The 15,155-nt window shown below is 35.2% G+C and overlaps 2 protein-coding genes across 2 annotated transcripts in view; one reads left to right on the top strand and one right to left on the bottom strand.

Moving 5' to 3' along the window:
- Positions 1-563: 563 nt before the first annotated feature.
- On the bottom strand, positions 564-14,266 carry LRRC17 (leucine rich repeat containing 17). The gene is made up of 5 exons (XM_036400637.2): positions 14,173-14,266; positions 10,051-10,181; positions 6,110-6,984; positions 2,451-2,606; positions 564-1,406 (listed from the first exon to the last, which is right to left on the bottom strand). Exons 3-5 carry the CDS (start codon positions 6,864-6,866, stop codon positions 1,003-1,005), a joined length of 1,317 nt encoding a protein of 438 aa, XP_036256530.1. The 5' UTR covers positions 6,867-6,984; positions 10,051-10,181; positions 14,173-14,266; the 3' UTR covers positions 564-1,002.
- FBXL13 (F-box and leucine rich repeat protein 13) overlaps positions 11,453-15,155 on the top strand; it is a 34,901-nt gene continuing 31,198 nt past the window's right edge. Inside the window, 2 exon segments of the mRNA XM_036400575.1 lie at positions 11,453-11,466; positions 14,106-14,239. Coding sequence (XP_036256468.1) covers positions 11,453-11,466; positions 14,106-14,239 — 148 coding nt within the window.

Raw genomic sequence — 15,155 nt, 5'->3', positions numbered from 1 at the left:
CAATGAGTATTCACATAGATAGCTGTTTGACAAGGATGTTCTGTAACATGCATTTTACAAATGAGCTGAGAGAAGAGTGAACTTAGAGAATGTCCCACACTCTGAGCTATCAAAAGCATACTTACCTTCAGTTTGGGTGGGCACTGATGTGCTGGATGCAGACCACAGCATCCTTCACGTAATCTTCATCATGTAGAAGTGATGGCGCATAATCTGTGTCAAACTGATACAACAACAACCTACAATTCTTCCTAGAGAGATTTCAGCTCTGCTTGCCTCAAAAACCAAACAAAACAATTATGAGCATGTGGAGCTGGATCTTGGGAACCAACCATGTCTTGGCTACTTATCATTTCAAGGCACCTCAGGTATGGAAGAGGCAGAGGCTCAGTTATTCATTCAGGACTGAGGAGGAACACTGGTAAATCAGCAAGTGAAACCCACCTTCTGTGTTTGAGTCCTAATTAGTATAACAACTGCCTTTCCTCTTTTTCTGGAATTGTATTTAAGGTTAGTCTTAAGTTTGGTTTTTTGGTCTACAATAAAACAACAGGAAGTCGATATAAAAATCTTAGAAACATTTTCTGGGAATATTTCAGGAAACTGATAGATACAAAGAACTGTCAATACATTCAAGAAAAAATGGGTCTTGGTCACAATCCTGCAGCTATTTCTGTGTGAGCACATAAACTGTGTTCATACATAAGGCAGCTTCTTCCCACCATATTATGTACATTTGTGTCTATTGATTTTTACTGTATAGTTTCAAATATTTGCCAAAGTATTTCACAAAAGTGTCCAGAACAAATTGTCAAAAACAATTACTAGATGAAGGATGCTGTCGAACTAATGTCATTCTGTAGTTATTATTGGCAATATACAGACATCTTTGTAGGCAGATAATCCTACAAACCAACAGAATAATTAGAACAAATGTAAACAGCATGTATTTCTTTCTCAAAGTATCAGATATTTAAACCTACTAAGGAAAGGGTTCCCTTATTAGCCTATCACAGTGACAATTACTCCATGCTTCTTTACTGTCTGAACTGTTTGCTCCTTGTGTCGTTCCCATTCCTCATCATCTTTGTCCAGATCAAAAGTTTCTGGATAAACAGGAAGCTTGTCTTTTGGGCATTCCTCATAATAACTTCGGACATATTTTCCAACAGACCATCCTTTGTATTCCTCAGGCATTTTGCATTCTAGGCCATTGTAGTGAACATTGTAGTGATGCTTCAGCCAGTAGAAAAGATAATGTATGTTGTAATCACATCTCCAAGGATTCTCTCTCAGCCACAGTATTTTCAGAAAGTAAAGATCTTCCAGCACTCCATATTCAAAATTCTGCAAGCTGTTGTTTGATAAATCCAGCTCCTCTAAGTTATTGAGGCCTGAAAAAGCAGCTAATCAATAGAAAAATAGTTATTGGTACCTTATAAAGTTAACTTAGAAAAAAACATTCATATCTGTGACAGGAAAAACATTCATATCTAGAAGAGGAAAAACATTTTTATAATTTTACAGCTACTGGGTTTTTTTTTGTTTTATTTTGGCTAGAGGCTATAAAAGGATTTGTCAAACATTGAATTTTTAAATATGGCACATGCCTTCAGAAGTGAGAAATATTAGAGGAGTTGCACTGCTGGTAAAGCTATAAAACACTTAATGAGTGTGCCTGAGTGTAGAATAGAGACAGTGAGGTGGATGAATGCCTGATTTGCTCATTGAATCCTGTTGTTATTGTCATGATACAGAAGTAGGAGTATGGAAACTTATTATCAGACACTGTGCAGGGCCAGAGGTTTTTTCCTGTATGCAAGTATTTGTGTGCATGAATAGAACCTTCAAATTAACATTTTAAGCATTGGAATGGAGTGAACATGGAGCTTCATAATAATGCTTGTGAGTTACATTTCAGAGAGCCGTTCATACTTTTTGCTGGACACTGTTTCATTTAATAGCAGAAGTCTTAATTTAAATAAATCAACTGTGTAATGTTAAACCTCACAAGTACTGTTTTACTGATAGTAACACTTTCTGATGCTGTTTAATTGCCAATATAGTACTAGATAAACCCTTTTTTGCATGATGCATTTTATCTCTCTTTCTCTCACCCTGTTTATATCTGCTTTTGTAATTAAGTCCAAATGAACATAGGCTATAAGCAAATTGCCATTAGGGACACTTGAGTCCTAATAATTACCTTTTGCACTTGGTTAGTTTAGTATTCAGAAAGGGCAACTGAAATGTGTCTTTCTCTATTGATTTTCCTGATGAATATATTTCAGTGCAAACCTTTACTCGATAAATTGAAATGTAAAAAAAGGTAAAATTTGCACCAACTTCTAGATTTTTAAATCCTTCCCCCTCCCACTCAGTTTATATCTGATGAGACAATATTTAATAAAGAGAAATAATTTTAAATGAGTATTTAAAATTATTCTTACCAGGATCAATGTATGCTATTCCATTACTGTTTAGATTTAATATCTTCAGTTCACTGACATCTTCAAACTCCTTGGCTCGTAGCTGTCTAATTTTGTTGTTGGACAAATCAAGTTTAGCTATATCTGGAGGCATGTTGCCTGGAACTTTCTTTAAATCTTAAAAAATGAAAAAGACACAACTTGTATCAGTTTTGGATTATTCTTACTACTTAGGTATTACAGTTGCATGCAAGACAGAGTATTGTCAGTCTAACATTTTTCTTGTTTTCTTTCCCTTTTATCCCCTCTACTAGTGCCGCCATGTTTTTTCAACTTCTGAATCTCGTTCTTTCTTTACTTGTACCTTTACATTTCATCTGAAAATTGTTCTCTTCATTAGTGGATATAGTAAAACCTCTGTGATTTATATTTTTATTTTAGTAGAACTAGACCATTCACATAGGAATAGGGTAAGTAGTAGCCTATTTTATACTAATATATTACTATATATTTATATTTTATACTAATATAAAAATATATGTGTGAAGGGCTTGATTGCTTAAAAAAAAAGAAACCAGAGTAACTATATAAAAACCACCCAGGCAGCAGAGTGGCATTTTATCTGCTTCTCTCTCCTACTTCTATCACTGGCAGTTCCAAAGTAGCTGAGGACCTCTCAGCCATTGGCGTCTGTATCCTTACAGTGTTCCTTGCAAAAGAACTCCAGAAAGAGCAGCTCCTACTCCAGTAGTAAGGGCCCATGCTTGAGAAGTGCAGACTGTGGTTTGAACCCTCTCAGGGTAATGTTAACAAACCTAATCTCCAGGATTATTATATTTGCTCAATGAGTGTTCAAATCCTACACTGTCATAACAAGAAAATGAGCAGTGTCTCTTGTTTGACCATCTTTGAATGAAAGCAAGGAGTTTCTGGATCTGTGCTGGACTCTGTGTGGTACTTTTGAAGTTCTGAAGATATCTAATGACTCAGGTATTTTTGAGATGAGACTACAGCAACATACCAGAGTCTTCCTGCCTTAAATCTGATTATAAGCAGAGCTGTGGTATTATAAATACATAAATATTATAACCACTCCAGCCTGCTGTGGTTGGATTGCTTCCTGCTTCTGCAGATGTCACAGTTTCAGGGCCTATTTATCAAATGAATGCAAATAATGCTTGAATTTAGAGACTTGGAGAGTTTGGAAGGACTAGAAAGCAGACTCTTTTTTCAACTGTCCTTGAAAATACAAGTTCTTTGTAGAAATGCAAACAAACTGCTTTTGCTTCCTTACTTTTTTGCCTTTTTTAGGGTTTTTTTTTTGTTTGTTTGTTTTGGGTTTTTTTTGTAAAACAGAATCAAGGGCATAGAGTATTTCATTCTGGAGTCCCACAGGGTCTGGCATATCACTGGTCTGACAAGATATAAGCAAATTATTTTTTAAAAAAGAGAACATACACATGGATAAATATATTTTTAAGATGTTTCTTTCATGAGGTTTCTGGCATTAATTGAAAGTTCCTGACCTGTTGTCCTACCTCTTTAGACATACTTAGTAGTGGTAGAGCAAGTGCTTGTCATTCCATTCCTTCCATTGTAAAGGAATAATGGATTGCAGCTTTTCATGTCATCTTACTGGTTTGTTAACTGATGCACTTTTTTTTTTTCTATTCTGAATTCTTCTCCACACAGATTTAGAGATGTTTTTGTGTTTTCCCTGGATTTTTTGTGCATTACACTCCTATTTCTGATTAAAATTCCAGTGAAATTGTGCATCTGCTGTACAATATTCATATATGAAGACAGTAAGTACAATGCTTTCATCAAAGATTGCCATATGTTCAGAAATACCAAATATCCATGGGATATCTGCATCCAGCTGTCAAACATATGCACAGTAGATCTAGTACTTCCAAAAAGTATTGAAACATACTCAGTGTGTCCATGCTAGGCATGCAGGAAGTTCTGGATTGATATACTTTGTTCTTGACCTGGAGGAGGCAGTCCCTGTACCCCCTAGTATTCTCATGTAGAGGTTGAAATAACTTTATTCCTCCATTATTAATATTAAAGACAATAAACCATGCTTTCAAATACCATAAACCTCTTTGAAACTCCCATGAAGATCAAATCACATTGAATGTTTCTATGGACTTAGAGGAAAAAGTAAAATTTTTTTCCCCAGAAGTTTTTAGGTATATTTGTGTATTCAGGTCATCTCTTTGATACCACTAAGAGGGGAGAGTGTGAAGTCAGTCTTTGCTTATAATAGAATTATAATTTATGCCTGGGCTTTTTTCAATAACAGTTCACTGAATAGTAAGAGTGATATAAGATTCTATGAAGGACAATTAAGATCATAATCGATAATCTAATTATTAAGATGTTATCTACAAGGAAACATAAGATAGGTGAACATTAAAAATAATAAAAGCAGCATAAATCATTAATAAAAGATGTAGTAGCTTCATGGTAAAAGAAAGAGAAAATTGAGCCAGACAGACAAGAAAAGAATTTACAGGGTGAAAAAAAAATAAAGAACACAGACCATTTTTATGACATACATAGTAGATAAGCCATGTAATCAATTACTGAAATCATTAATCCTTGATATTTAGATATTATCTACTTATACTGAATTCTGAGCTTTTCTCTGGCATAAAGGTGCAACTGAAATTTTTATATAAAATCAAGTTGGTCTTAAAGCAGATAGAAGTTCAGCTGAATAAAACATGCAGGCTAAGCTCTGCTAAAATTGGGGAAAAGGTCTCACAATGTTGGCTGCTTCAAGCCATGCTTCTTTCAGAATTGTTATGTTAAAGAATTATTCTCTGAATTGTTTTTTTTTGTTTGCTTTGTTTTGTCGTGGGATAAAATATGGGAAATATAAAGGACAAATAAGTGTGCATTTTCGTGTTGATATATACCCCATCTGGTTTACCCTCAGGGCTTAACTGTGGCTCTTAGGGGCCTGAGAAAGATTTAGAGATGGAATGGATCCAAGTGTCTGCAAAACATTTCTTGAAGTCCCTTCAACTTTGAATTGTTTGCTGGGTGCTTGGAGGAAGGACACAGAGGAGTTATTTCTTTATGAACAAAAACATAAAATTTCTTCCCTTAGTAGAAGAAATCTTGTGCAGCAAATGTGAGGATGCAAAGCCTTTCCTTTGCAATCAGGTTCCTCTGGGCATTGAAAACACAGCTGGCTGCTCCAGTCCTGCTTCACAGCTCACCTCTGTTAAAGTTATTGCTGTTTTTGTGTTTGTACAATGGAAGGAAGAAAAGACACTGTGTGCTTGTCTGTATCAGTTCAACAGTTTCAGCAGAGCTGTAATCTGACTGATTAGTATGTTTATAGTTGTACAATCAGACTAGTAACTTAAGTAATATGCTTAGTTTTGATCCTGTTGATTTCTGTTAAATGCATTACAGCACTAAGGAATATCTGTGGAATTTGGGCTGCAGAGCAGAAGTAAAATGCAGGAAGAATTCCTGCTTATTGCTGATACTTATAAGAGAAAAAAAATTAACAATATCAGTTTAAGCAAAGCGAGTGCTATACTAAGTTCATTTGAAGTAAATAATGTGCGAATAAGTGTAGAAAGGATTAAATAAACAGAATAAATATATATCATATATATATATAAATCATTAATTCAGTTATAATGACAGATACAAACCTTTTCTTCTGCAGTTCAGAGTTGTCACAGGAAACACATACATGTGGCACAAAGAGGAATCAAATTCTGGTTTGGCAGGTTCAGGTTTCTCCCGTTTTATGTTTTTGGGATCCTGCCTGTCCTCTTCACTACATAGCTGATCAGCTTTTACCTGCTTTAACTTCTGATTTTTCAGTTCTACTGGATGCACACATTTGGCATAATTTCCCAAATTCCTGTTTGTTGGAACCTGTAGCATTGTAACAAGAGTTTCTAGTTCACAGCTGCAATGCCAGGGATTGTCATAGAGACGAAGGTAGTTTAGACTGGGTGTATAAATAAAAATCTCCTCAGATAAAATCTTAATTTGGTTATGCTGAAGTAAGAGCGTGGTAAGTTTATCCAAACCATAAAAAGCCTCGCTCTCAATTTTTGATATGTCATTCTGTTGTAAATCCAGACTTTTCAGTGCTTTATACTTAGAAAACATATTATTCTTTAATTTACGAATTCTGTTTCTTGCTAGCAGCATGTGTTTTATATCCTCTGGCCAATCAGGTGCCACAAAAACCAATTTTCTTTCCTGACAGTCTAAGTATTTCTCATGAAGATAAGTGTAAATATCACACGTTAGGTCTCGGGCATTGCGTTTAACAGTGCTAGATGCTCTCCTTAAGATGTTTTCCCTTTCATTGTTTCTCAAACTCCTATTCCTTGTCCTCCTACAGTCAGATGCACTACAAAGAAGAATTAATAATATAATAGTGACTACTTGCATCCTGACATTCAGCTGGTCCCAGTTCTTTTCTGTGACAGCTGGAATACTTGAAATTTTTGGATAGTCCGAATCAGTGTTGTACAGATCTGAGGAGGCACAGCTGGGCTTTGTGAGTTCCCTGTGTTGGAAGAAAAATAAAACATTAGGACAGATGAAATGGGCATTTTCATGGAGGATTGTATATAATATGCAGTCAAGTACTCGATCATCACACTGCTTGGAACTTCACAAATACTTTGAAGATTTAATGTCCTATCTCTTTTTGTTTGTTTGTTAGTTTTTACTGACTCTGGTCTACTGTTTTTCATTATGATTAAACATGGGAAACTATATGGACCAATTTCTCACTGATTTTTGTTAAGAGATTCTCATGTGTTCAGGAAACACCATCAGGGTGGACCTTTTTGTATTCAAGTTAATCTTGGAAGATGAGCTCAAACAAGGAGTTTGAAGCTGGTCTTTTCCAACTCCTTGAGTGCTGAACAACTGGAACACATACAGAGTCAAAGCCATCAGACTGCCAGTTTTAGTTTGTGCTCAAGGGTGGGCTTGTTTTCAAGTCATTTTCTCAGGATTGTTTACCCCAGTTTTTGGGGTTTTGTGCTTTCATCTCAGTAATCTGCTGCGACCGTGGTTCAGGATATTGGCCCAGATAGATTGAATCTGTATGAGGAATTCTTACATTTATGTCATACTCTGAGAATTTGAACTGTTCATCTTTAATATGACAGTTTTTGGCTTGGTTGGGTTTGGTTTTTTGTGGTTGCTTGTTTTCTTTGGTTTTTTGTTTTGTTTTGTTTTTAATTTTGTTTTGGGTTTGGAGTTTGCTGTTTATTTTTGGGTGTTTTAGGTGAATTAAAAAATTTGCAAGACTTAAATATCTGTGAATGCCAGGGATTAAATATAAGAAATACAAACTCTTTCTACAAACTCCAATTTATTCCAAGAAGAAAGATTTTTTCAATTGCTGTGGCTATTATGTTTACAAATCTTCCTGATAAAAAGTAGAGACTTGTGTTCTTAAGTACTTTAAAAATGGAGTTTAGTTGGATTCAGAGATAATCCATGAATCACTGGTTTTCTACACTACCAGGGCAAAATGATATATTCAATCTCAATTAATTTTGATAAACAGGCTTCAAAACTTTACCAGTCTGGGAGGAGGGGTTTGTTGTTATTATAAGCTTGGAGTTGTCAACACTACATTTTAATCCTGTATTGTTTACAACTTCCTTTATTCCTTCAGTAGCCACTTGGGCTCTACAAATGTCTCACTAAATTCTTGATATTTTTAAGAGGTTTAATTTTAAATGTGTCTAAGAATGCAATCACCATTGTGTATTTGTCCATTTTTTTCTCAGTTTAACATTTTAAATTTTAGCTTGCTTCCATGAATTTTTTAAATGTTTTTTCATTGCTCTTCCTTGATAGAAAAACAATTTTTGACTTTGTTTTAATTAATAATTTCTTAGAAAAGGCAATGTTATAGGCAAATTTTTCTTATAATAAATTAATCTAAGAATAACATTAATATTTTGTTCAGAAATTATGTTTCTTAATATATTCATGAATTTATAGGCTATTTCTAGTGTTAAGTATATAAAAAAATAATTTGTATCATTTTTAGCCATTTTTAGTGAAGTGTATATCCAGTATTCTAGCCCAGAAACACCAATATTTTCACACGAGCTTTTGAAAATTACTGTAGGTAAAATACAGCTTAAGACCTTCAAACACAAATGGTTTAGGATAGTCAAGTTAGTGATGTAAGGGCTGCTTTTCTCCCCTTATCAATAGATCTAGTAATCTATCAAATTAGTGCGGAATGCTTTGCCCTTGATAGACTCGTGCTGGCTGTTTGCTGTCACTTTTCCATCCTTTGTGTGCTTGGACAGGGCTTCATGGAGGATTTGCTACATAACCTTCCAGGGACTCAAGTAGGGCTGACTGGCCTGTAGTTTCTTGGACCTTCTTCCATTTCCTGAAAATGGAAGTGACATTTCCTATCTTCCAGTCATTAGGAATCTCCTCTGACTGTCATGACCTTTCAAAAGTGAGTGAGGCCTCTCAATGACAAGAGACAGCTTTCTTCCTCTTGGATGCACCCTGTCTCATCCCATTTCCTCAGGTGCTCCCTGACATTAACTTCTTCTACGATGGGTATTGCTTCACTCTCACAGACTCTGCTCACAGGCTCCAGCCAGGCACCTGGGAAGCCTTCAGACAGGCCTTAGCTGTAAAAACCAAGGGTAAAAAGTAATGGAGTAGCTTGTCCTTGAAGATTAACCAGTTCTCCTGAGCCCTTTGCCCTCTGGGGCTGTCTAGTGTGAGATCCTGTTAAACAGAACCCTAAACTAGCCAAAATCTACTAACAAGTTCAGGGCTTTTTCTTCTACAGTTTGTCCAATTTTCTTCTGTCTAGATTTTGAACTTCTCATTTTCTCATTTCCATGGCTGCAATAACCAAAACCATTTAAGTTCATTCAGGCTGACATTCACTCAAGCTCACATTCCTTCACCTGTTGAAGAACACATTCCCTAGACCACTTGTCAGCCAGCTGGATCCAGAAATTGTATTCAACATACTCTAGAAGTCTTCTGGATTGTTCATGCCCAGCCATATTTTTGGCAGCATATAGGAGTGGCTGAAGTCTCTCATGAGTGACTAGGGTGGGCAAGAGTAAAGCTTCCTTCAGCTGCCCAGAGGTTTCATCCACCATCTCACCTCATCTCAAGCAGTCTTGCAGCAGATCCCTACCACAATGTAATGCTCATAGGTTTGGCTTCTAATCATTACAAATAAGCTCTTAGTTGACTTGTCACCCATTTCAATGCAAAGCCCAGGCATGATTTTGCATAGAGTGCAGCCCATCCTCAGCTTTCTGGGCTGTCATTCCTAAATATTCTGGAACCTTTCATTGCATGCCTTCAGTTGGATGTGCTATCTCTGTGCATCTCTGGAGTCCCAGTGAAATCATAGCTCTGTACCTGTGCATGGACTTCAGTCCCTGCTGGTTGATTCCCAAGCTACAAGTGTTTGTGTTGAAACACTTAAAATAGACCCCTTTGTGCTGCTTTTGCATGCAAGGTGTCAGAGATTTTCCTCATCACTATTCCCCCAGTTTTCTCACCACTCCCTGTGCCTTCACTCCTTACAGGTTGTGGTTATCTTCCATCTACATACCTGTTTTTACTGATGTATCTCCTCTCTCATATCCTTGGTTGTATGAATGGATTTCAAAAGCACAAACTTTCCTCTTTAGGATTGGCTGGTATTGAATTTCCAGTTATCTGGATGGTGCTTTTGCCTGATAACTGAAATAGGGAAAAGGTGGTCACAACATGGAAAAAGACACAGGCTGAACTATTGCATTTTCATGTACAAGTACTGACTTTTTGCCTTTGCATTATATTGACATTTATTGTGAAACATTTATCATACTAGGACATTTGTTCCCATTATATAAGAATGGAACAATATGAGTAGTACCTGTTCTGCAGGTCAATAAAATATGGAAGCCTTATAATTACTCAAGTTTAATGTTCCAGAAGGTAGAACTAAACAGGAAGAATTTTGTAAATTATATTCTATTAATTTCTATTACTGGTTAGAGAAATATGCCAGAGTTCATGGAGAAAATTCACCAATGGTTATAGATACCAGGATTGGCTAACAATAATCTTGGTTTAGCAAAATGTGTTAACATATGCTAACCTTCAATCAAGTGATAAGTCCCTTGTGCTCTGTAGGACTGTATAGTGTAGGTATCATTTAAAATTATAAAATGACCATACTTCAAGGTAATAGCATCACATCTGTCAGTATTCTACTTTGAGGCTTTCAAAGAAAATGGCTGAGATGTACAGAAATTATTATGGTGATTTAAAGATACTTACTCAGATTTTTTCCCTTAGAGACATACATATACATACAAATATAATTTTAATATACTTCTGGGTATTTTTATTATTCAGCCAATTTAAGTCTGGCTGAATCTGTTGTATAGGGATAGTACTATTTAAATAAAATCTGTTGTATAGAGATAGTACTAAAGGAACTCTGCATCTATTAACAAGGTAAATTACAAAGAAATATGAAACTGTTTGCTTTAATTTTGCAGGAAATTTAGAGGCATGTGTAATAGAAATACTCTTATTTATTTGAAATAAATGCCCCATAAATTTTATTTATATAACAGTCCTTTTAACTTTTTAGTATATCTAAAAATATATGCTAGATTCTCTTATGTATTGCACAGTTTCACAAAACTTTTAAAAGAAAATGCTATCCAAAAATTTAATGCTCATGTCCAGTTCCTCATAATGATGCAAGAAGTTTGGAAGTTAGATAGGTTAATAAAAATTTTTTTTGGAAAGAGAGGATTGTGGGTAGGTGCATTGTGTGAGCCAAGGCCTTGTGTGACAACTGCAAAAGAAAGAGTTATTCCAAACTGATATTTGGAAGCTCAGTAAGCTGAAGGCAGAGAACTTAACAGTCTTTAAAAAGTCTGCCATTCCTGTTTCAGGGGTATCCCTAGAGACTCAAGGTCTGCCTGGCAGGTAGAATTGCTGGATTAAAAGCTGCCATGGAAGAAGTGAGGTGAGCTGTTCACAAGAGCAGCCATCACAAAGATGTATATGGATTTGAAAAATAGCTTCATATTCTCTTTCCTGTGAGGAAAACAAATGTATGTCTTTCAACAACATCCCCATGAAGTTCAGAAACATGTTTTTCTTTGGCATTTGCGTAATACATTTAGACTTTTGTTTTTCTTTGTCTGAAATGCCATATACTCACATAGCTAGCATTTGTTTTGGCAAAGTTTTGCATTAGTGTCTCCAACTCTACCACTCATCTCATCAGTATTACTTTTATTATAATCTGTGTTTTTTCCATGTTGGCTGATACTTTGTGTTTTTAGATTTCCATATATTTATGCTGGAGTTTGGAACAAAATTTTTTGAAGTGTAAATAGCAAAGAAAAATTCTCCACTGACAAAAGACCTTTTGCAGTTATCTTGTACCTTGTTAATATGAAATTTTCCAGTCACACATTATGTTTCTGATTTAAAACCATGAGATTACACTCTTTGTATTGATAATTTTGAGACAAAAAGCAAAGCTCATTGTTTCTGAGATTATGGGGATGTAAAAAAAGCTGCTGTCCTGTGAAGAATTTGATAGCAGACATATTTTATGAACATTTCACATGGCAATCCTGAAAGCATTAGCTCAGCACAGGTTCTATGTACTGTGGTAACTAACACAAAGTGCTTAGAGGTGGCAGTATTGCATTTCATAATGCTGCATGTGAATTTTGCTGTGGTGTATCAGACATCCTTTATTGGAATAAGGAGCTGGGGAAGTGTAGGGTTCATTTGTTATTCTCTCATACTATTCCATACAAATATTTTAGCCTCCATATTGCACAACAGAGATAGTTAAAATTTCCCTCTGAAAACTTCTGTCACATATGGTAGACATGAACAGTGTCCATCAGGAATAAAAGTCAGAAGGTGAGTTTGTCAGATTGCTTTAAAACAATGATCCTGAGACTGCAAATGTCAAAATTAATTGAAAAACTGGTATGACAGAATTCCTGCAGAATTTAGCTGTAACACAAACCAAGGATTTTTGGTAGTCTGTGTGCTCCTTGAGTTTAAGGAAGATGTCACTTTAAAAATGGAAAAAGAAGGCATGTGTTAAAATTCTCAGATTGATGATATTGATGATATTGATGATATGACCAGTAAAGGAAATCAGTATCTCTTCGAAGTTTTTGTGAGGTTTTGAGTCTTCAAAATACAGCAAGAAATGTTTACCTGTATCTTAAACTGTGCAGCCTTGCAGCAACATATGCATTAAAAGACAGAGCTACAGAGTGTTTACCCCAGTCTCTCAATTTATTATCTATTTTATCAGATATATTTGGAAGTGTACTTCTCCAAGTTTTATTTTTCCCTACTCATTTCTGTGGGATATCACACTGAAATGCAAAACAGCTCCGCCTTCTACAAAGAAGGATACTTTACCTCTTATACTTAATATGAATTAAACATTTCCATTTCAAAAAAAGGCACCACAAATAACACATGCCTTTAGATTCTCATATCTGTTCTAATGCACATTGTTGGGGTTTTTTTCATGAAATGTAAACTTATAGTTACTTAATATTTTTGTTGTTTTTTTTTTAAGGGCATTCTTTTTACACTTCCTCTTTGCATTTGTGTTCAGCATGTATTGAAAGCATAAAGTCAATTCCAAAAGTAAAGTAAATTCCTACTCTATATTGAAAGCATAAAGTCAATTCCAAAAGTCAGTATGCCACTCCTTAGGCAGTCAGCTCCTCAGTGGGAGTTCCCATCTTCTTCAAAATGCCTAATTTTGCTGACTTGCACAACTGCATGACTACGACTAAATGTCTACCAGAGCAGAAGGTCCTAATTCTAGGTTTTGATTTTCTGTATGCTTTCATTTGTGGTGCTTGTGGTAATTGTTATTTTTTCCAGTTGGGAATGTCATTCAGTCAAATGAAAAGTTTTCAGTAGGATATAAACCTGCAGCTGGAAATTTAAGTAATTTCAGAGTATAGATTCTTGATTTTACAGAGTGCTGTTGATTAACATTTTCCACTTAGACAATTTGCTTTCTCTTAATTAATGTTTAGTATAAAGAAATATTTTCCAAAAGAACTGATCAAAACCTAAAATTACATTACTCACTTTTGTAACTGTAACTCTTTCTATTTTGCAGATTCTTTTAATAGTACTCTTCTAAATAATTATACTACTTGAGAAGTTTAAACTACACATTTCTGCTTTTAGTATCTTTGATAGAGATCTGCTTTTCATTTCCAGCAGGCACTGCTTGTAAAATCAATTGCAAAAGCAGTCCAACAAACTTACACTGAAAAGTCATACTTGCAAAATATGCACAAAGTTCCAACTGATTTTGCAGTTGCTTAAGATAATTTTACAATGTTACTGGACTCATATGGTGAAATATCTTGCATGGTAGTGCTATTCCCCACTAATTTGCAATACAAGAGCAGAGAAAAATGCAGCAGAAGAAATGAGCTTTCAAACTTCAGCAAGTAGACAATTCTATTTCATATTGAACGACTTTTCTTTACAGTAAGTTTCAGAAAACTTTAACTATGACATTTTATGTTCTTTTGATTCTGTGTCATGCATTTGTAACAAATTACTCTCTTGTTTTTTGTGGGTTTTTATGCAAAGCTTCCCCAGTTTACAGTAAATGAGTTTGGCTCACTGCAGAAAATTCACAGACAAAGGTTTACCATACCTGCACTCTTGCAAAGGCTGTCACAAGATCATCTGTTTGGAAATTCCAGGTTGCATTCAGGTTTGTTGTTCACGTCTTTCTTTCATAATGTGAAGCAGAGGATCCTTTATATGACTGGCAGCATCCAGCATTCATGGTATACTGAGGTTGAGCAAGCACTGCAGCAGCCTTCCAGGGTTTTGAATTACATGACTACAGCTGTTTAAGTTTTACTAAGGAATAATAGCACTATAGGTTTGGATCACTTCCTGCAAACTGTCAGATCTATAAACAGCTAGTACTTACTGCATAATGAGAACAAGGCTTGCTTTTTGTAGCCATAAATAGACTAATTTTGTGTCATGATTAGTTGGGAGTTTATATCTGCAGCTTCAAAAATGCAGTTTTTACTAAGATATTAAAAAAAAAAAAAAAGCCACCCTGTGCTGGAAAAAAATACAAATTTAAAGTTGATTTCCTGAGAAGGAAGTTAATTAAAAAGTGAACTTTTGTTGCAGTTTTACATTGGTTTAATATATAAATTGAAGTCATTTTTATAACTGCAATCTAAAAATAGTTTTGTTTTGGATAACATTAGTATCCTACTAAACTTGTAAAGAAAACAAAGGTTTTAGAATGCAGTACTATTTTAGAAACTTTCAAATATATACTGTATCTTGAAATATATTCCAAAAGCAATATGAAATGCCAAATTGTAAGACAATGAAATTCTCCTAATATTTAAGTAAAGACTCACACATGAATTTCATTATAAATTGAGAAGATTCTCCATACAACAAAATACAAAAATGCGAAATGGTAGAGATGGAGTCTGAGGAAAGTGATGGTTTAACTTTCCATCTAACAAAACCTTTCCAGAACAAAGGATGAGGCAGATGGGGCAACAGTCTTGTTCTGATTACTCTTTACCAAGTGTCTGTTTCTTGCTCATGAGAATCATGCTGAGATTGTTGTGCAGTGACAGGGTGAAATTTGAAATGAGG

This window comes from Molothrus ater, chromosome 5 (genome assembly GCF_012460135.2).
Source record: "Molothrus ater isolate BHLD 08-10-18 breed brown headed cowbird chromosome 5, BPBGC_Mater_1.1, whole genome shotgun sequence".
Classification (NCBI taxonomy): Eukaryota; Metazoa; Chordata; class Aves; order Passeriformes; family Icteridae; genus Molothrus; species Molothrus ater.
This window is presented reverse-complemented; position numbering and strand designations above follow the sequence as displayed.